The 21,399-nt window shown below is 42.1% G+C and overlaps 1 protein-coding gene across 1 annotated transcript in view; it reads left to right on the forward strand.

Annotated features, from left to right (window-relative positions):
- VMP1 (vacuole membrane protein 1) overlaps positions 1–21,399 on the forward strand; it is a 57,249-nt gene that overhangs the window by 11,238 nt on the left and 24,612 nt on the right. Inside the window, exons 5-6 of the mRNA XM_008937434.1 lie at positions 8,031–8,198; positions 12,674–12,805. Of these exons, the coding sequence (XP_008935682.1) occupies positions 8,031–8,198; positions 12,674–12,805 (300 nt within the window). The remainder of the gene's footprint in view (positions 1–8,030; positions 8,199–12,673; positions 12,806–21,399) is intronic.

Genomic DNA, 21,399 nt, shown 5'->3' on the forward strand with positions numbered 1-21,399 from the left:
GCTCTGTTTGCTGCCATGAAGTGAAGTGACTGAGCTGTGGGTGGGCAGCAGGCTCGGGGGACACTGGGCAGAGCCCTTGGTTGGGCCACTGCACCACTGGCATCTTCACCCTACGTGCAGCCTCGTGACTGATAAATGTCCCTCCTGTGTATGGTCTGTCCTGATCTGGAGTGGAGGGGGATGAATGGAAGCAAATTCCTTGCAGGTCAAAAGCGCAGAGCCAGCTTTGGCTGTTTGCATTTGTTTGTGTTTTTGTTTCATAAATATGGATCTCTGCTCGCCTGCTGATAGAGCCAAGTGGAGCAACTGCTGAAAAGGTTTTCACTGGTGGCCCAGTTGTGGATTAGCACAAACAGGAAACATGAGGTACAATAGGAATGTTTTGTGTGCGGAGGTCACATGAGAGTTCGAGTATTTTCAGAACTGTAATGTGTGGGTTTGTCACAGAATTCTGACTGGGGTGTTCTGTAGCAGAGTGGAAGAGAGCATGGCAATAATTTCAGGCCATGAAAAAGAGCAGAAAACTGCCTTTAAAGAGAAGTGAATCGGAAAGACTCTGTCGTTACTGACAGTGCTGGCATTGGAGAGCCCGTCGGAGTTTATCTGGGCTTGAGGGTTCAATGTCTCACTTTTGTTCTGAATTGGTTCCAGGGTTTGGCTTTGGTGAGAGGTCACATTCTGGCCTCCCAAAAAGTGTGGTAGTTTGCAGCTGAACTGAATCGTGTTTTGGCTCTATCTGAACTGGTTTAGGTTAGAATCTGAAGATTTAAAACCCAGACACCTTGTGCAATAATATGCCTATTAACTTTTTTTTTTAAAATGTTGTTGTCATAAATAATAATAATTAAAAAAAAACCAACCTTTTCCTGCCAAGACTACTGAAAACTTTTTAAAATCAAACTTAATTCCTTTTAGTTATTTTGTTCCAGGAGCTGAGCTCGTAAGAGGACTCATGATAAGGTTACTGAAGGGCTTCTAAAAAGCCAAACTCACATAACAGGGCTTATTCTGCTTCTGTGAAGGAGACAGAACAATTTGGAAATCCACAGAACTTAGTCTCATTTTTTTTCTCAATTTATTTACTTGTAAGTTTAGTACAGGAGTATTTTCATATAGTGAGTGTCAGCTTCAGAAGTTTTGCTCTTTGCATGTGGATCGCTTAAACTTTTCTGTACTACTGTGAGTAACCCAGAAAAGTGGGTTTGTGTGTAAAGGAAAAAGTGAGAAACAAAAGCTGGACTACCTCAGCCAGGTGGGAGGGTGCAGCACTGCTCCCTTCCAAGCACTGAATTATTTTGAAGTGAGGTGTTCATTTCCAGTCCATACTGTTCTTCAATTCACATGTCAATTTACAAGCCTCAAACAAATGAAATAAAAATTGGTTCTGTCTAAAATCTATGCTCAGATTACTACTATTGTCTTGTTAAGGTAGTTGGAAGAAAAATATATGGTGGGTACAGAAGACAGAAGTTAATTCTAAAATAAGTTGAAACGGATCCTGTTTGCTTAAGGGTTGTTTGTGACTCTTATTCTCTCATTTGTTTCCTTCATGCCTTTAAACCTACTTCCTCCAGCTGTCTGAAGCTTTCTACAATGAGCTGAAACATCCTGAAATACTTGAATCAACATATAACTTTTTTTTTTAAAAATCACTTTTGCTGACCATCTCTTGAGGGGATCTCCTGCTTACAGCTCTCGTGGGCTCTGTTCTGCTTGAAGCTGCAGCACTGATATTAATACTGCACTGATGAACTGGAAGGGTCCAGTGGGTTAAACTGGACACTGCTGCCAGATTAGTTGTGTAACCTGGGTGGTTCTTAAAAACCTCTGGTGGCTTGTTTGCATTTGAAAAATCTGAGATTAAAAGTGGTATTTTCAAGGAGAAAAATGTTCATTTGGAGTCTTAGTCCCTCTAAGCAAACCCACGGTTGTTGTAGGTGTTGGATACCTGTAGATGCCTGCAGAGAATAAAACCAGCAGCTCTGGTTTGGGACACACTGTGGGAGAACAGTCCCCTCAGCTCCTCAGCTCAGTGTGGGAGATGGGGAGCTGAGCCCAAGCCCCCAGTCTGGTGCTCTGATGTCAGCTGAGGCTGAAGATGGTTTAAGTTCTGCTGGGGGCAAGCCTGGCAAGTGCCAAGCAGCTGCTGCTGGTCCCGCTGGCCTGCTCCGAGGGTGGCAGCCTCTGGTGTGGGGGCTGGTGGGACAGCTGGGAGCAGTCACCTCCACAGTGCCCCACGGGGGCTGCTGGGCCGTGTGTCAGAGCCTGGCTGGCATCTCCAGAGCTGGGACTGGGGCCATGAACAGCTCACGTGAAGCGTGTCCGTCTGTGCGGGACTGGCCACCTCTGACTCCTCAGGAGTCCACAGGAGAGTGGTGCCACACTAACATTCAAGCTGTATTGAGCTTCTTGGCCAGCCATGGCGATCTGAGCTCACACCAAGCTGAGGAGGTGGCAAGATGGTTGGTACACCCCCTGCTTCCTTTTGAAGGTTGATGGACTTTACCTTTTAGAGATGCTGACACCTTGTTTTCATTATCTGCTGTCGACTTCCTTGTCACTGGTTCTGTCTCATAACTCTGCTGGGAGGTCACATTATGCTTTCTCCTCATTTGCTCCCTTGGAATTTCTGCTCTGTTTTCTTACCTACAGCCTGAACTTTGTGCTTTTCATGTCACTGCTTCCTTGAACAGGCTGGAACTAATGATAACAGCCCAAGAGAGTCACTAATTGGAGACATTTAAAGCCAATCAGCACTACTAGTGTCAGTTTGAATAGATGCTGTGATTTATTTTTCAGAAATAAGTGGGTGGCTGGGGAAGGGCAAGGAGGGAATGCTGACATATTATTTTTGCCTTCTGTCAGCACTGGAGGGTAAACTTGAATTCTTCCAATTGTGCTTTCCCTGACGTGACTCTCTTTGCACCTATAGAAAGTAGCGTGGGCCCAGTCTCACGAAATGTCTGCTTTTCATGTTCCTCCTCAAAGCAGCAGCGTGGCCCTGCCATGCATCCAGTGGTGCCCCCTGCCTGCTCCTCAGTGGTTCTTCAGTCATATTTGGAGCTTGGGGCTCGTCATTTGGAATTTCCATCAGCTCTGCATTGTGGGGCAGGGCTTGACTGAAGTGGGAATAGAAACTGGCTAACACGTGATTGTAAAGTTAATACATGGCCTGAAATGCCATGAGAGCCTGCTAAAACTAGCCCGGGCTGCTTGGTGGATGTGGGTGTCACTTGAGGATGCTCTGGGTAGGGATCCTTCTTCATTCTGAGTCCTGTTTTACAGCCAGCCCTGCATACCAGACATCCTGTAAAATCATGAGATGTTTTAATCTTGTAGCACAGACAGACAGACTAGATTGACATGTTTACTAGTCATCTCCAGATCAAGCTTTTGTCTCTTAATCACAGAGCGTTTTTCTTTGTGGGTTGTTGTCCATTGCTCGTGGAGATAAAAAGATGCTGTAGCTGCTGTTACTTTCTTGAGAGGTGTAATGACTTCATGGATAAGTATGAGATGAGTCGCAGCCTGGGGCAACGCTTGCAGGATGTTTCCCATGAGAAGCAAGCTTTTGTTTTTCCCATTTATCTTAATCAAATATAGCATGACATGTTTCCCCCCTGTGGAAGGGCTGAGTCTTGAACCCAGTATGAGAAGTGATGTATCCATGGAAGAAAACAGATTTTTAGTGCATTAAGTTCAGCAGCGAGTTCAGTGTAGTATTTTGCTTGCTGGCAGACATATCACTTGCCTTTGTGAAATGCTTCTAAATTAGAGCCAGTCTAAAATTATATCTTCCCCTAAAATAAAAGGTTAAAATTAGATGTGGTTGTTTTTGTGCTCGTGTCGCTTCAGGTTGGCTGTTCTGTGAAGAGGCATGTGAGAAACCAGCACTTGATGTGGAGTTTGATTATAGTGTTAATGGTGTTCACAGTGTAGGTGCACAGAATGATTAATAATGTGAAAAAAGATTTATTTTTAATTGGCTATTCAGCCATTTTTCCTTATGGTAAAGACTTTTCTGTTGTAAGAATGACACTTACCAGCATATTTTTAAGGATTTTAATTTCTTGCCTTTTTTCTACGTGTGCCTGCCATCTCCTCCTACTTGTACTGATGAACTTCCAAGCATGATTTACAGATAAAAAGATTGTACTTTCTAAAAATTTCATGATACAGCATTTAAAGTGAACTTATTTCTAGGGATGAGCAGCATCTATTCTAACTTGGCTGCCTTCAGTCACTGAACTAAAACTTCTCTGAAGGCCTGTGAGTTCAAGAGTTCGAGGTTACCTTCTCTGAGACATGAGGGTGGTGTAGATAGGGATTTCCAAACTCCCTTAAATTACTGTTGCTAAAAAACAGATTTATGTTGAGTTGTTCTTGATGACCAGATCTTGTCTTGCTTGATTTGTAAATTATACAGATATTTCTAACAAATCGCATTCCAGCCTAACCACAGGCTCCTTCTGGTCGTCAGTAGTGGCAAGCAAATGTTCCTCACCCGAGTCAGCAGAATGTTTCTCAATTTCTTCTCTGCCCTTCCTAGTGCCTCCTTTAAAAGAAAAAAAAAATCCCTGGAAGAGGGTGAGGACAGACAGTTGATGTTCAGGGTCTTACATGCCTTGAATTTCAGTGACTCTTCCTGTTTTGGCAAGCAGGGTGCCTATGAAATCGCCATGGCCTGGGTTTAGTGTTTGTTGTCTGCTATGACAGGGTTTGAAGTAGTTCTGCAAATGCCCTTTTCAAAGGTTGAGCTGCTCTTAGAGTCAGAGGGGCTCTCTCAGAGCTTTTCCTCAAGTGTTGAAGTAAACTGAGCTGTTGCAGACAGGCAAAACACTCTGAGTATTTACTGTGGCCCCACGTGGAGAAGGAGGAGAGGGTGGAGGAGGTATTATTTGTGAAGAGGATTAAAAAATTGTATGAGAATTAATACTCCTGGCACAGGGAGGAGTATGGAGGAAACATCTGAGCTTATGTTGATTGGGATTTACCAAAGGTGGCACCTAAAGCCCATTTGAAGTTGGTTCCCTCTTTCAGTCAGAGTTAAACCATCACTATTGCTAAATATAAAGCAAAATGGCAGCTGTCTTATGAAACATCCAGTGACCCTCCCTCCACCCCCACTGCAACCATGGTCCTGTTTAGCCAACCATTGTTTTGAGGTGCTTGGTAACCACGGCTTTGTGAAAGTATAATGCTCCATGTAAGCTTGCTGAGCCCAGCTAGAACAAAAGCAGATGTCAGAGATGTTGTGTGCAGCCTGCCAAGCTGAGGGACGTTGTCCATTGGACTAGCAGGACAGCTGGGCTCTGCTGCCAGAGGAGGACACAGGATTCTTCTGCTTTCCTTTGGCTCGCTCCGGGTTCCAGTACTCCACACTTCGTCACTGGAAATGAACCGTTTATGCTTTATTTCTTATTCCAGTTAAAATGTGGCTTCTGTGGCTTCCAGAGCTCCAACTTTTTTCCATGATAGAATTGTTTACCTTGCCGTGGGAGCATTACATTCGGTTAGTGTAGTCTTCAGGTGGCTCACTGGCCATTTACAGCTGCTTTTTGAGATGCTTTTTTTTCCATTGCCTCCTTCTTGTAAAATTCTTCCTTTTGCAGACATTTGCTGAGGCTGGGAGAGCTCTCTTAACTCCTGCTAAGGCAATGTTTTGAGACCATTAAGCCATTTCTAGGATGGCAGCTCGCTTGAGAGAAGCTGCTCATGGCAAGGAGGGAGCTCATGCAGCAGTCTTAAGTTAGGCATTGTGTACACACCTTGTGTGTGGTTGGAGAAGAAATGCTGCCAATGCCATCACTGAAACCTTGGAAGGAGGTGGGAGCCTCGCTATAGTAGTGATTAAATTTGTCTGTATTATAGAACTGAAACAGTCTCCCATTGCAGCTGGCTGTAGTTACACTGCAGTGTGGTGTCTCTTCCAAATTTTGTGGAACTGAAAGCCATACTTCTTGATTCACACACCAAATCTCACTGCCTTGGCAACGACCTTACCCTGACTCTCAAGGGAACATAGGAAATGGTCATTTACAACTCCAGTACGTGGGGATTTCCTCCATGCAAATTTGTTATTCAAGAGAATTTTATTGCAAATTTCTCCAGGTGAAAACCATTTGTTTCAGGAAGATGACTGAGCCCTTTTTTGTCCCAAGGTAGCTGTCAGCCTGGGGAGGGGATTTGGTTCCCTAAGTTTCAGAGTACAGTGGAGAAAGAAGGTCCCAGGTTTGCCATAAATGTACTTTACAATTTTAGGGAAGTTCTCTCTTGTTGCATCTGTGCTCAATGAGTGAAATAGAGATGTGTTATTTGTTTAGGTAGGAAGCTGCTGGGGACAGGGATGATGTTGCTACAAGAACCAAAGAGGTTCACTGCCGTTGGGACCTAGGGAGGTGTTGATAGTATACACTGTTAGTCATTGATCCAGCCATCCCTTCTTTGTCCTCCCTTCCCCAGCAAAATCACTCCTCTGAATTGATTGCTCAATCCCCTCTTTTTCCATTTTACTTCAAAGAACCTTTTATTTTTTTTTTGTGCAAGAGATTCTGTGCCTCATTTATCTCAGCAGGCTGCATCTAGGTATTCATATAATCCACAGCACTTTGAATTAGTCTCCTATGAAGTAACAAGGAATATATAAAAGGATTTGCTGGGTGTCAGGGCGGCTCATCTTTTACCAGTTGTGTGCCAGAAGAATGGTTTTATTTTGAAGTGTTTACATATAACAACTACAGTTGCAGCTGTCATACAGAAATATAGATTTTTTTTTTTTTTTCCAAGCTGATTTCACTGTCACCAAAAGAATTACAGTATCGAGGTCATTGGGTAAGTCCAGTGCTCTGGGCTCTTCAGTGGGACCTGCAATGTTGACTGAGTGAACCCAACTCAAATCTTCTTGCCTGCAAGTCTCGAAAAAGCCACAGAGCTTCACCTTTTGTGTGAGATCTGCTCTGGAATTTCCCACTTTAATGTGCAAATGATGCCTGCAGGCTCCTCAGAACCTACTCTGGCTCCTGCATTTCCAAGTGAGCTCTGGGAGCCTGTGCAGGGGACTGGCAGTGCTGAGCTGTCACACTGTCACTCCCTATTCCCTAATAAATTCAGCTGTGATTTGGGTGAGGACTATCAGGCTCCCTTTCAGGTCTAGTAAAACATGACTCATTTCAAGGAAAAAACGGAGAATAAAACAGTTGACAGTTTGTTTCCCAACATAACATCTTAACCCATCAAATAATTAATAACAGAAGTTAAGGTTTGTGTAACTAAACTTTAAAATTTATTTAAGTCTGTGATTTTACGAAAAGACCTTAGTTTAACTCAGTACTTTTTTTTTTTTTTTCTTTCTTCCCCAGATAATGTTTCCCTGACATCTTGCTATGTGATTTCTTTCTTAGCTACAACCTCTAGCATTCAGGCCATAGATTATTTGAATTGATAATTTTATATCTCACGTCTTTTGTATTAAAATAATGGCAATTCTTTCAAGTTTTTTAAGTATGCAGCAGTTCAATTTTTGAATAGATTTTTTAATGCTAGTTTTATTTGGAGGCTTGAAAAAAAAAAACTTCTAATGTAAGATGGAGACTAGAAGTAATTCAATTATATAGCATTTAAATAACATTTAAATTTTGAATTATATTTCAAAGCATTTTTAGCAAACAGTGGTAAGGTCACTTTCTTGTATACTCAGGAGAACTAACACAAATTAAGCAACTGGTTTTTAGAGAAAGATCCAAAAATTGAGAAGGTTCACTGTAAGATGTCACAAAGTCCCAGTTGTTAAAAAAAAATAAATAACACAATTTAAATTCCTGTATCCTCCAAAAGCAACAACAGGGAAAACATCTGCTCTGATTAAGCTGTAGGCCATAAATACCTTAAGCAGAACATTAATGTTCAAAGTGAGAAACACGAAACACATTTTAGCCTGAGCTTCTTGCTTTAGGGGCAAATGTGAGGTTATATTTTTAACTTTTATTAAAACTAAGATAAAATGCATCTGAAGTTGCCTGTGGTTTTTGCAGGGTCCACACATAGCATCGGTTACTCTTGCTGCATATGAATGTAACTCCGTTGATTTTCCTGAGCCTCCCTACCCAGATCAAATCATCTGCCCTGATGAGGAGGTGCCTGAAGGATCCATCTCTTTATGGGCTATCATCTCAAAAGTCAGGCTGGAGGCCTGCATGTGGGTAAGGTTTCATTTATAAAACTCAAGCCATTTTCATTTATGCACTTAATTTCTATGTCCAGCAACACAGAAAAATTCCTGAATTAGCCAAATAATGATGGGTTACCCTGCCAACAGTAACATCTATATTGGCAACGTGAGTAGATGCCTAACTGATTAACTTTCTAGCCCTGGGTAATTTTAATGTCCTTTAAAAAGAAGTAATAGGATATTTCTGGCTATCTTTTACCATCTGCTGTATTGACTCCTTTTCTAAACCTAAAAAATGCTCAGGGACTTCAAAGCTGTTGATGTGAGAGGTAAGTTTCAGAGAGGCTACCTGCATCCCAGATGACCTCCTAGCTGTCAGATCTTACCCCACGTTCAGTTGAACAATAAATTCCAAACATGTTGAGCCTGTAACCTGGGTATAGTTGCAGTTACTCATATGAAGGACTCGGGCCCCAATATTATAGCAGAAATATTTTTCTGTGTTGCATCAATAGATTGGGTTAAGTAAGAGAGTGTTACATTGCACATTTTTAGGTATTTTATTTCTGTTTCTCTGCCTGTTCCCATCAAGGCTAACTTTTCAGTTAAAACAGGAAAAGCAAGTTAGCTTTTAATTGAATCAGGGTCTTAGGAAACGCTGTCATTGGAACTTCCTTTCTATTTTCCTTCCCCCCCTCCCAGCCTTTTATAGAAGCTTGATTTTTGGAGGATTTTGATTAGCCAAGATATTTTTTTCATTACGTGTAGGTTATTTTGAATTAAGTTTACACAGATGCATCTGCTGTGAACTGCATGCCAAATTGACTTTGTTTTCCTACTGGCTTCTGATGATTTAATTAATAATTTCTTGGTTGTTTAAATCAAATGTAGAGATGTGAAATTCTGAAAATACATGGTATCTGATGTCTGTTCCTTCTAATGATATGATAAGGTATATTAAGGCAATTTTGTTCACTTCAACTTTTAAAACTATGTCAAAACACTAGCAGAAAAAGTGGGCTTGCAGCCCTCTCAAGAAGCAAAGTACATCTTAAATTTCACTTTTTCTAATGAGACGATAGAATTTCCTGAATGCTTGGTAAGTAGCTAAACACACAAGTACTTATAAGACCATAAATATAAGATTTCTTTTTATTTTGTTCCTTGTCCCACTCTGCTTATGTTTGTTTAGTGGAGACTAGAGTAATAAAAATGGCATTTACCATTACGTTTCTAGGGCTGCAAAATCAAAATGTAGCTGAGGGTAAACATCCATTGCTTAATCTTCAGCATGTAAAATAACTGAGCTGTGAGGAGAATGAAGTCGTTTAGAAATGAGTTAACAGAGCTGCAAGCATTGAGAGCCTGTACCCTGAGCAGCCATGAGGGAGAACAGACAGTACCTTCAGTCTCTAATTTGAGCTGGGTTTCTTGGTGCAGGCTCGGGAAGGACAAGGGAGCAGGACTGAGCTGGAACATTTGAACCCCACTCTTTCATCCCCCCCTTTTCTTCCTCCTCCCCTTCAAGCTCACTCTCTGCTACCTTTTCACTGAGCTCTGTCTCCACGAGTGTTTCCCTTGGGAGCATCCTCTGTCTGCCCGTGGTGTCTAGTGTCATGTTATGCTTTCTTGGAATGTTTCAAGAGTACATAAACATCGCTTGCTAATTTCCTGTAAGCCAAATCAAGTTGGCAATTGCTGCTGCTTCTTCCCAGTGTTTCTTTTGTCCTAATTCCAGTTCACTTTTTATGGTAGCTGTTGAAGAAACTTCCTTTTGATTCTGTCACTCTGCTGTTAAATGGACACTTGGGTTAAAAGTAATGGTGACTTCCACGAAGTGAAAGGGCCAGTTTTGCAAATTGAAACCTTTATTAAAAAAAATGAAGTGGAATTTAATTAATTTTCTTCTTTTAAACTGAAACCAGGAATATTAAATTTAATTCCTAATCTGGGTATGATTGCATGAGCTAACAATCTTTTTTTTTTTTTTTTTTAATGGGACTAGCAACTTCTAATTACATTTAAAATTTGAAGTTATGATAACTGCTGGCTAAATGCAAAAGAAAAGGAGTCACCAGATAGAGACAGATGTGCTGTGATGCAGCACATGGAGCCCTGTGCAGAACAGCTTCAGCAATGCCAGCAGCCTGTTGCCTTTAGACTTGGAAAGTGAAATTATGTTCAAAGGCTCCAGAGTGAAATCTGTCCAATCTCCTTGATTACTTGGAGGGAGACAGGAGGGTGGTAGCAATGTAAGTCTTCATGTGAAATGTTGAAAGCAGGTCAGTCCCAGTGGGAACTTTGCAGACCTCTGGCTATAAAGCTACCCAGACTAAGTATCCTGCAAGGTTTGAATGCAGGGATTTATCTGCACAAGGGATTTGATTCGGATCACAAAAACATCCGTGGCTGTTGCAGCCAACTTAAACTAGGTACATTTTTTTTCCAGAGATTAAAATCATTACTAGTCCCCTGCATGTCAGCGATAGCTGGTTTTGCTGATAATGAGTGTTACGAGGATTAAATATCACTGTATCTAAGGAATTATTGGGTGAAATGAAAGTGATGCTTTCTTCAATCACTGTAAAAAGTTGGCTCCACCAGTCCTGGCCTGCAGCAGGACTCTCAAAAAACAATCTGCTAGGTGTATGCCAGTTTTCACAGCCTTCCATCCCACAGGGACAAGGAATTCAATAGTCCCCTACATTTTTAATGTGCTGCAGCTTTTTTTCTTTTACAAGAAATAAGGGGAAAGAATAAAAATGTTTAATTGCTCAGGATTAGCAGAACAGGCAGCCTGTGTCCTGACCAGGATAAAATCTGTTTAAAAGACTCTTTCTAGTGGAGTAATTTCCCCTTTTCTGAATGTATTTGTGTAAAAGAATTTTGATTAGCATTTGCCTTTCCAGTTTGTTGTGAGCCCAAGGAATCTCTGTGTAAAACTGGCATTCAAAGTTAAATGGTGAAAATGGACAACCAGTGATACAAAAAGCAGTTAAATAGTTACTGGTTTTGATGCCTTAATTGCTTCTGGGGTTTTTTAATGTTGGTTTGTTTTTTTTTTCAATGCACTTAAGGAACCTATCTCCAGCAGACATGGAATCATATGATTTTTGTTGCACCTCCGAAATGTTTTGTAAGAATGAGCATGTGACTTATCCAATTTAAAGAAAGTTCATGTCCAGAACGCTCATGCAAACCTCTTCCTCAGTGAACAAAACGAAGCCAAAGCAAATTGGCAGAGTCTGGAGGAGCAATGTGACTTTTTGTTCTTGCATCACCCTGAAAACATAACCTCAAGTTAATTTTTCTGAAATGTTGTTGCTACTGTTTTCAGGCATATCTTCCCTTGTGCCAGAAATAGGCAGATTAATGAAGTTCAGCTTGTTGCACTCGTTTAAATTTTTCTTCTGTGGAAAACAAGGGCATAAACATATGAGGCTGTGCACTTAGTGTGCTTAAACTGAGCCTTTAACAGTCTGGGTAGCTCCAGAGAGCGGCGGTGTTTCAAACCGCAACCTGTTGATTTGGAATCTCCACAGCAGCTGGAATTCTCCCTTGCTTGCAGCTGCATATAGAGCAGGAACAAAGGAAATTCAAAAGCTTTCACACTGCTGCAAAGGAATAGAAAAGCATTTGTTGCTCAGTACTGACCCTAAGAGAGAAAAGCCATCTGCATGTCACTAACTTTTAGCACTTTCCAGTGTGTTGCCCAACTATTGTGCTGTTACCTGTCCTCTATTTAAACCATTCTGGGTTTAGTCCAGGTTCCTGTTTCATTAGCTTCTCTTTATCCATATGCTCAGTCTTAGCTGTCTCTTCTCTTTTTCCTTGGTTAAGCTAAAGTTGCGTTTACCCACAAGATTGAAATGAGTCATTTGATGTCCTGAGAAAACAAATATAATTTTCCTGTGGTGAGAAAGCAATCATGCTTTCATCTCAGGTTCCCTTGGCTTTCTTTACTCTATCTACAGGAGAGAGAAAACTGGAGATGGAGCTTTGCTTAACCTTATTTTCCTTGCTCAGAGCTGTAGTAAAGCTCGAGCCCGTTTTCTAGCAGGCACTTGCACAGGCTCATGACTGAGCAAGTACAGGAGGTGACGGCACCCAGGAGGAGTTCCCAGATGGCTTTGAAGGCTGCTCAGGAGCACGGGCTGTCACATGCAGGCAGATGTCTGGCATCACATGGGGAGGGAGATGGCAGCGCCGTGGTGCTGAGTCAGGGCTGGGGTGGGACACGGGGCCAGGCCCCAGGCAGCACCACAGCTTAGGAGCCACTGGCTCCCAGCCCTGCCCCCTGAGAGGAGCTGGATTTGGCTAAAAAAGGAAAAGGGGAAAACGGGGTTTTGAATCGGGAGAAATTTGACCTGGTGGATAAAAGCAAACTTCTCAAAGCAGCTGGTCTCCTCAGTTCTGATGGTTGGAAATGTCCACGGGACTGTGCATATCACATGTTTCCTATTTGAGAATAAACACAAAAATAAATCAGACTTACTCTTTTCCCAGGGTGCTGGCACAGCCATTGGAGAGCTGCCCCCGTATTTTATGGCGAGGGCGGCCCGACTCTCTGGTGCTGAACCTGATGATGAGGAATACCAGGAATTTGAGGAGATGCTGGAACATGCAGAGACTGCACAAGTAAGAACAGTGCGAAACAACAAAATTAATAAAACACAGAACAACTAGATGGAGTAAATAACCATTCCAATTAAACGGGAAGGGCCAAAAATCAGTTGGTGTGAGTTCATAAGGGACTTCCCAGGGATGGAAAAAGATCCTCTGCTGGGTAGATATCTCTGGTGATGGGAGGACAAGAATGCAGCTTGTTGAAGCATATATGATAGTGCAGCCAAAGTGTTTGCTACATTTATATAGGCTTCCAAGAACAGCACAATAAAGGTAGGGAGAAAGTGGGCTAACAAACCAGTGGTAGAGGAAGTTGCTAGTCATGGCTGCATTTAAAGCCTCCCTGGGCCAGGAGATGATTTTCAGTCATCTCATCACCTTCAGATGACATTTGCCTGCCTTGTCACTAACACCCTCAGGGGCCAGTGCATGACCCGTTCATCAGCCTGAGGAAACACATTTTTCCTGAAGTGATAATGCAACCAAACTGCTCTGAATCCCTTTTTGTTGCTCTTGTCATTTATTTTCTTGATGAATTAAATACCTCTTGTGTTACACCATAGTTTGCAACTGATGCTGTACATCAGTCAGATATTATTGCAGATAATTTTTCATTTGGGTCAGGAATTTGCATCCTGTTCACAAGTTATTGATGGTATTTTAGAAGGAAGTACACATTTTTTCCTCAGATGACTTTCCACTATATTTCTCTTCTGTTTTTTTTCTTTCTTATCCTGTTGTCTGCCACCACATTGAAACAAGTCATAAGACTGCTAGTAAAACAGCAGATGCTATTTACCAAGCACTACTGTCTTTCAGCTGTTCTGCCAGTGTATTTTCTTAATATAAAGATATACGTTTAAATTTTTTCCCTCCTTTTCCTCAAAAATGGATGAAGCTTTTCCATGAAAGAAAGTGATTTGTCTGGAAATACTGAGTGCTATCTAGTAATTCTAACAGTAAACCCTGTGTTTCTTGAGAGCCTCACCTTACTAGATAGTTCCAAAGAGTTTTTCTGCTATTCTAAATAGCAAATTCTTCTATTTCTTTAAATATGGGGGGGGAAGGGGGAAATCTGCTTTGTTCTCTAGTCTCTCATGAGTCTTTTCTTTCCAAAGTAAACCTTAACGATAAAAATTAAGTCATGGTAAAAAAAACAAACAAACAAAAAAAACCACACAATCAAAAACAACCCCCCAAAAAAACCCTAAAACCAATCGAATACATGAGTGGAGAGCTGAAATGTTATCTGTGATCACTGAAACACTCCCAGCAAATTATATGCATGTAGAGTTGTGGGAGCAGCCCGTGCTGGTTTCCAAAATGCACAGTAAGTTTCTTGGGAAGAAGTTTTTTGCTAGAGAGCATTTATTCAGGAGAGGCCAAGATGCAGCTCGCTGCACCCTGCCCTTCGGAAACAAACGGCACGGCGTAACCAAGAAAGAAAAATGATAGTGTTATTTACCAGTACTTTTGATATTATTTTCTTGGCAATTGAATTTGGATTGAAGCTTGTTGCTTTCTGGATGGATGGCCAGGAAAAAAAAAAACTCTTTTTAAACTCCACTTGTGGTTTGGGTTCTGTAAAACTCTTTTGAGACGAGGCTTCGACAGTCGGATGAAATTGTGCTGCGCTCATAAAACTGACAGCTCCACTTTTTCCATTTGCTAATGGGACTTCCTTCTGGCTTTTGGCTTCAGTCATGGTTTTGCTAGATGTCTGTGGGAGGCAGGCCTGCCTTTTCCTACCACCCGGAGTAAATCCCAGTCCTCAACATAGCTTATCGCTCTTTGTTCTGTAATTGCTATTCACCAGCAGTCACGATGTCTATTTTTAAAATTGCTCAATAAGAGTTTTTATTCCCCACGTCAGCTTCTGCCACTCTCCCGAGCTGAAGCCTTGTGCTTAAGAAAACATGGGGGATGTGACAAGTGTCCTGTGCCACGGAGACCACTACAAATGCTTGACGTCAAATGACAGGAGCCTTCTTTCAGTGTAAAGGTCTCACTTGGTCCTGCCTTGTCGTAAGGCAAGAAAAAGGGTGTGTTAGATTTTTAAGGACAGCTCCCCCCTCTACTTCTGCTGAGCTGCTCTGTGCCTACGAGGCAAAGCCAAGTGGCTTGACGTGTTTGTGTGCGTGTGTTCAGAAAGCTTGTCGCTGCTGTGTCTCAAAAACAATGGTGATTTGGAGGAACAGATGAGGATCTTCTATGGTGAGAATAGACCATGAATATAACATCCAGCCTGAAGGATCTGAGGGGGAGTGTGCCTGCTGGCTTGGCACTAAAAAGCAAGAAAAAAAGGAACTTAAAAAGAATTAAACAGCGTAAAGGTTTAGTGCCCAGAAGTTACACTGAGTAAAATACTATTTACTTTATGGATTTTCTGTCATAAATCTCAAACCTAAGTGACCTGTCTCCTTGAGCTAGGTTTTGAAAAAACTCATTAGCCCGCAGATGCTGTGTAAGTCTGCCTTCTACTCTCCATTAGCATACTTCAGAAAAAGCCCCTCGATTTAAAGGAACACTCGCTTCTCCTTTCTGTGTGTGCACACCAGGGAGTTAGTCCCAGTTACATAAAGGCAGCGTCAGAGCTGCTCCTGCCTCGTGGCTGCTCTTGTTCAAATCCAGTGGCTTTGCCCTGGAGAAGGAGTGTGGTTTACAAGCAGGGCTTTTTTCTCAGAGCTCCACACAATGCAGAGCCCAGCATGCGATAGGAACAGAGCAACTCGGTCTGATTTGTTGATACTTAAGGCAGTATTTAAAAATTACAGATGTTTGAAACGGTGTCTCAGTTGCTGTTAACTCTCTTCCAGTCAAATTCCAGAGCAAAGGAGTTTTTTATCAGAGTTCCCTTCAGCCATGGGGAGTATCTCCAGTGCAGCCGTTCAAACCAACCTCTCAATTAGGGGAAGTGAATCTACTACTTAGTGCTGGGGCAGCACATTGGTAATAATACAGTGCAAGCATAGTTTTGTAGAGTTTCATGTCTACACACACGTGTGCCAGGGGCTCTCTTTTGCCAGTTTGAGTTGCTCATTGTTAAGTATTCTCATCTTTTCTCTGTCATGCTGGGACACTTAAAGCTGACGGAGGTTTCTGGTGAAAATGAAGCTTTTAATGCCAGCTTCTCTCAAGGTCCTTAGTGATAACACGTACTGCGTGGGCCCTTGCTGTATCATGGTACTCCTTGCTAAGAGGAGAAAGTACTAACATCTTTGCTATGTATCTAACCCTTAATGGCTGTGTTTGGATTCATTAAGTGGCATATTTTTAAGGACTAATGATTTACATATCGGGCTTTGCTTCTGTGCAGCATTGCTGCAGCCAAATTTCCATGTAAAAATATTTTCTAGTTGCCTATGTTACTATCAGCCACTGCTGTTTGTTTACTTTCCAAACTGTGTCTCGCCTCCGAAAGAACACGAGCTTGAAAAAAGGGGTTAAATCCCTAGAACTGCTGAGATGCAGCAGGACTCGTTGGTGAATGATTGAGTGCCATCTGCACACTGTGTCAGTTGTTGCTGGGACCTGTTTTTGACTCCACTGAACCTTTACTGGTTGTGGTTTGTCTGGCCATCACATGACTTCTCTGAAAATTCCCCCTCCCCTCCATTTCCAGTAAACTGTTTGAACAGGAGTGACTCAGACTGAAACCAGCTTCCCTGTAACCACAGGGCTTGTTAAAGAATTTGTCAACGTGGACTCAAGAGGGTTTGTATTAAACTAAGCTGCAACTGCTTCGGTTTGCATTGCGTCAGGAGTTCCACCCACCAACTTCCTGCTCCCAGGGTCGGCTGCTTGTCTGCAAGGAGTTAAAACTGCTCAGCTCCTGTGATGGTGACAGTCAGACACATGTTAAACCCACCTTTCCAGCCTTTCTGAGAGGTCTGGTGCCCTGAGCTGGATTGCCTTTCCCCATCTCCATGTGGGGCTTCTCTCTGCAGGAGCAGAACAAAGTATGCTACCACACCCAGCCATGGTTCCTGGGAGAACCCAGCACTGTGTTCTGACACGACACTGTGACTTAATTCAAATGGAATGATTAGGTTCAACTAATAAGCGAAATGTTACTTAATTAGCAGTGTAAACTAAAGCGGTCAAATTAAGAATTGATCTCTCTGGTGATTAAGCTAACAGCTAGTATCTGATAAGTTCCTGCCTGAAAAGGATTCGCTGGCTGCTGACTTGTTTAATCAAAAGGTTTAAAGGGTGTTCAGTACAGGAAAAAGAAGTCCTAGCAGACCACAGGCAGGTTTTTATAAAGCAGTTATCATAAAAATGGAAGTGGTAGAGTCACATACAATAACTGGAAAACCTTGGGGTTTTTTTCTTTCCCAGAAATAACTTGTTTAAACCCAACATCGAATTCCGTTCATAATTTCTCTTGCTCAGTCTTCCAGTCACTCCTTTCCTCATCAGCTTCCTCTCTTTATTAATTGTGCTGTACAGGGAGGAGGTTGGTTGGGTTTGGGCTGGGCTGCCTGATGGGTGGCCACCAGGAGGCTTGTCTTCAGACACTGCATTCCTGAAGTTTGGTGCCTGTGTTCCTTAGTGTATATATAAGGGAGGTATCTTACCTCTTAATCTTGGCCCGTAATTAAATGTAAATGTAAAACTAATCAAACCTTGAAGCTTCACTTCAGCAACTTCCTATGAATGTGACAGCTTGAGAGTGGGATGGCATCTGACAGTGAATGAAGAGTAAAGTGTGTTGGTTTTTTTCCACAGACAATATAATGAGCAGTGAATAAGTAACAGTCAAGCTTTAAATTGTTTTCCAAAATTACTGAATTGAGATAAGCTTTGGAATTTGTCAATGAAAACTTTAAGGGAACCTGTTACAGAGAGTTTCCTGAGAAAAGAGATAGCAAAGAGTTAATATCGTTGGAGGGCAGACAATGGGAGCTGTGAGTAACTGATGTGTGAGCCACCTCCTTGCTGGATTTCTTTGGACATTGGCAGAATAGGGCAGTCTTGTGCCTGCATTGTTCTATTCATTTGCACACCTGCTCACAGATAAGGCAAAAAACCAGCACGGAGCATTACCTTACATTTGCTAATGGTAATCTGGAGATGACTTTTTCACCTTCTTCTGCGACCAGCTCTTTGTGATAACTGTTCCCTAAAACTCATGACTGTCTGTCATTTTAATTGTGTACGTACATAAATCAGACATTATCAAGCCACTGAAGGGATGTGAATCACTTGGCAATATTTTCACTCAATATTAGCTGAGAGGAATTTTTTCACTAACAAACCTCTTGCTTTACAACAGAAAGAATGTCACTGGGTTTACTGGAAATCTTGCAGGCTGCATTTGTGCTGTAGCTGGGGAGAAGCAGTTGGTTGAACTCTGCTGTAGGGTTTCCATGCCCTGTTCTGTGTGTGTCAGGGATGCTTGTCACAAGTTTCTAAGGGAACAATTTGGTCCTGAATATTTGATGTTTCACTCCCCAGTATTCTGAGAAACACTAATGAATGATCAAATGTTTGGGCCAGATAAGCAGCTTCAAAAATACTTTTTTCAGGGAGAGCCTTCAATAACTGATGGGCATTAATTGTGGTATCATAATCAAGAAAATGGCTACTGGGGTTTTTTTTCCTCCCTGCTCCAGACACTGTTTAAATATCTGTGTTGTACAAGAGTCTGGTATGCAGACCACTTCTCTGAGCTGTCTGGGAACCTCTGCTGCTTCCCAGGGAGAACAAGGGAGAGGTATGCTTAGCATTGCACATCTGCAGCCTGGGCTGAGCAGGACCACTTGTGTGTGCAAAAGGATTTGTCAGTTGTGTAAGAAGTTGCTCACTTTTATTCTACAAGTGATTTTCCTGTGTGTGGGTTCTCTTCCTTAACTTATTTCTAGGTTATCTGTGGAGGAACAGTGTATTTTTTTCAGTGCTGGTGACTTGGCTCTGATTTGTCAGAGACTGAAAAGGTCAATCTATTTACCAGGTTATCAGAAATTTGCTTCCTTTCTTGTTGATGGTGGCTTAAGAAAAAGCAGTAACTTGCTTCATTCCAGCAATCATGAGCCCTTCCTTACAATGTCTGGATCTTCAACTGCCCCAAAATAGGACTCGATAATCTGTAATGGATTAAAGAAAAGCTGGCAGCATCCTGGAGTCGTCACACCGCCCTGACTAGATCGACAGACCTGTGGCCACAGTGCTTAATTGTAGCTCTGAGATAAATGAGCTCTCACTGTGCAGCTCCGTGGTATTTTAGGCAGCTGGCACGTTGGTGGAGGCAGTGCCAGCATACGCTTTCAGCTGTAGAAGCAAGGGCTGCAGAGGTCAGTGGCTGATGTGTGGGAACCAGAGTGATAGGACGTTCTTTTACTTCATTCTCCTCTCTGTAGGTGGCTGCTAGTATCTCGTTGTGGAATCACAGAAAAATTCATCTTGAAAGGGACCTGAGGGAGTTTAGAGTCCAACATTTTGCTTAGAGCAGTGTCATCTGTGGGATCAGTTCAGGTTCCTCAGGGCATTATCAAGTCTGGCCTTGAAACTCTCCAAGACTGGAGACTGCACAGCCCCTCTGGGTAAATCTCTTCCAACACTGGACTGTCCTAACTGCCTTGCTGCTTCCCTGACATGCCAGACTGACAGCTCTCTTCCATCAAACAGATTGCAGAATCTGCTTGCTGCCAGATCTCCTACAAGATGTGAATAGAAAGTAGTTCTTTAGCAAGCAAAGAAATAATTTTATCTCATACTTTGCTGCACCACTATAAAACTGCAAAGTGTCAGTGCAACTTACTGCTTCATGGTACTGCACAGACCTGAACTGAGGAGTAGAGGTGGCAGGGGATGTGGTTGAAAGGGCTACTGCTCTATAGGACAGATCTGATAAGGCTGAAAGGACATGTTCCTTCCTCTTCCTTCAGACTGTTTCCTTTAATTGTGTCTTATTCTTTACAAAATTTCTTTATTCTTACAGTGTGAAGCAGAAGGACTTTTTATGAGAGAGCTTCAGTTCTTCATTTGTGGAAAATGCTGACATTGAGTGTGGGAGTGCCTATTAACTCGCTGAGCTCTATACTATCTGTTCATTTTTGCTATATCACTTCCACACTAGAGCACAGTGTTGGACTGAAACAGTCTAAAATCTTTAAACTAAAGCTCATGAGGTGGAGTTTATTATGAAGAAGCATTTGCTGGTTCTTCCCCCAATGTCTGGAGGGAGAGGCAGAAGAGAGAGAAATAAAATGTTCTTATCATAGTACAGATGGTTAATGAAATGAAGAAGGTACTGAAGTCCCTAATGCTAGTAGTCTATTTAATCTAGAGCTGATTAACTTCCTTCCTACTCCTGTTAATGGGAGGTCTTATTTACAAGATAATGGATCCATTACTCAAAACTTTCAGACCTTTACTCCAAGACAGGTCAGAGTTCCACCCAGGGAAAGTGAATCTTGCTGTTGGAGTGAGCACTTCACTGCTACCCTCTGCTCCCATATGACTTGCAAAGGCTTCGACTCTGCACCCGGCTCTATCTAGGGCTAAAACATTTGACACAGCAGTTTTCCAATCTGATTATGAGAACAGTAAGCTTAACTATATTTTCTATGGAAAAACTGTAAATTTTCTGGCACAAGAACTAACGCTGGTTACTCATGTGTCTGGGTTTACAAAGTCCCAAAGATGAGCTTCTTTCTGGTTATCTTTGTGGATTGCAAACTCACCCCTTAACATGCAACCAACCTCAAGTGAACACAGACAGATGTGGAAATAAATCTGCATTTCTCTGAGCAGTCTGTCTTTGGTATTCTTGTCCTAGGTGAGGCTACTAGAAGAATTCCCCTGTATATTGAATTTCTTGTTGACTTGGGATTTCTATGTAGTACCTACTGTATACACATCAAATATTCTGAATAATGGTTTGACATCTTACTAGTTTTAAGTCCTCAGATCTCTGACATTGTCAGTTTAGTGAGGTTTTGTAGGTACTGCTCTCTTGTCTTTCCACAGTTCTCTGGTAAAGCCTGTGAAGTCAAGGGCCCTGTTTCATTGCTGTTCAGTCTTCATATTGTTTTCTAAAACTGTTTTCATTTTCAACATGAATCTATTTGTCTCTTGTAACCTTCCCATGTGATTACCCTGTTCCTTTTCCAGAATGTAATGTGTCAGAAAACCCAGACTTCTTGTGTGATATTTGTTTCCTTCCCAAATTCAGAATTTGAGCCAGTCCTCTTAATCTGGAATGCCTTGTCCTGTGCCTGTCGAATGCAAATACCTTTCTTTTATCAAACTGAAGTGGTGGTTTAGATCTGCCACCTTCTCTTAGCTACTTTCAGTAATCCTTGAAAACTGTTTTTAACTTCAACAGCCCAGTTTCCAAGGCAGGGCCTTTGTTTCCCAGAGTTTTGAGCAGTAAGTTAGTTTAAACCTTACCTTGCACACCCTCTTCTCTCCAGACATCTAGATAGAAATCTCCCCCTAGAGTTTTCCCTGTATTTGCATTAAGCTGGAATTATTTTTGAGAAAGCTAGAACAGAGATCCAGGGCCACAGCCCTTCCCAGGCGTGTGTAGATGTTGAGAGTCAGGGCAGCTGATGGAGTGGGAGATCAGTACCACCATGAACCACTACCCAAATATTCCT

This window comes from Merops nubicus, unplaced genomic scaffold (assembly GCF_000691845.1).
Source record: "Merops nubicus isolate BGI_N331 unplaced genomic scaffold, ASM69184v1 scaffold10583, whole genome shotgun sequence".
Taxonomy (NCBI): domain Eukaryota; kingdom Metazoa; phylum Chordata; class Aves; order Coraciiformes; family Meropidae; genus Merops; species Merops nubicus.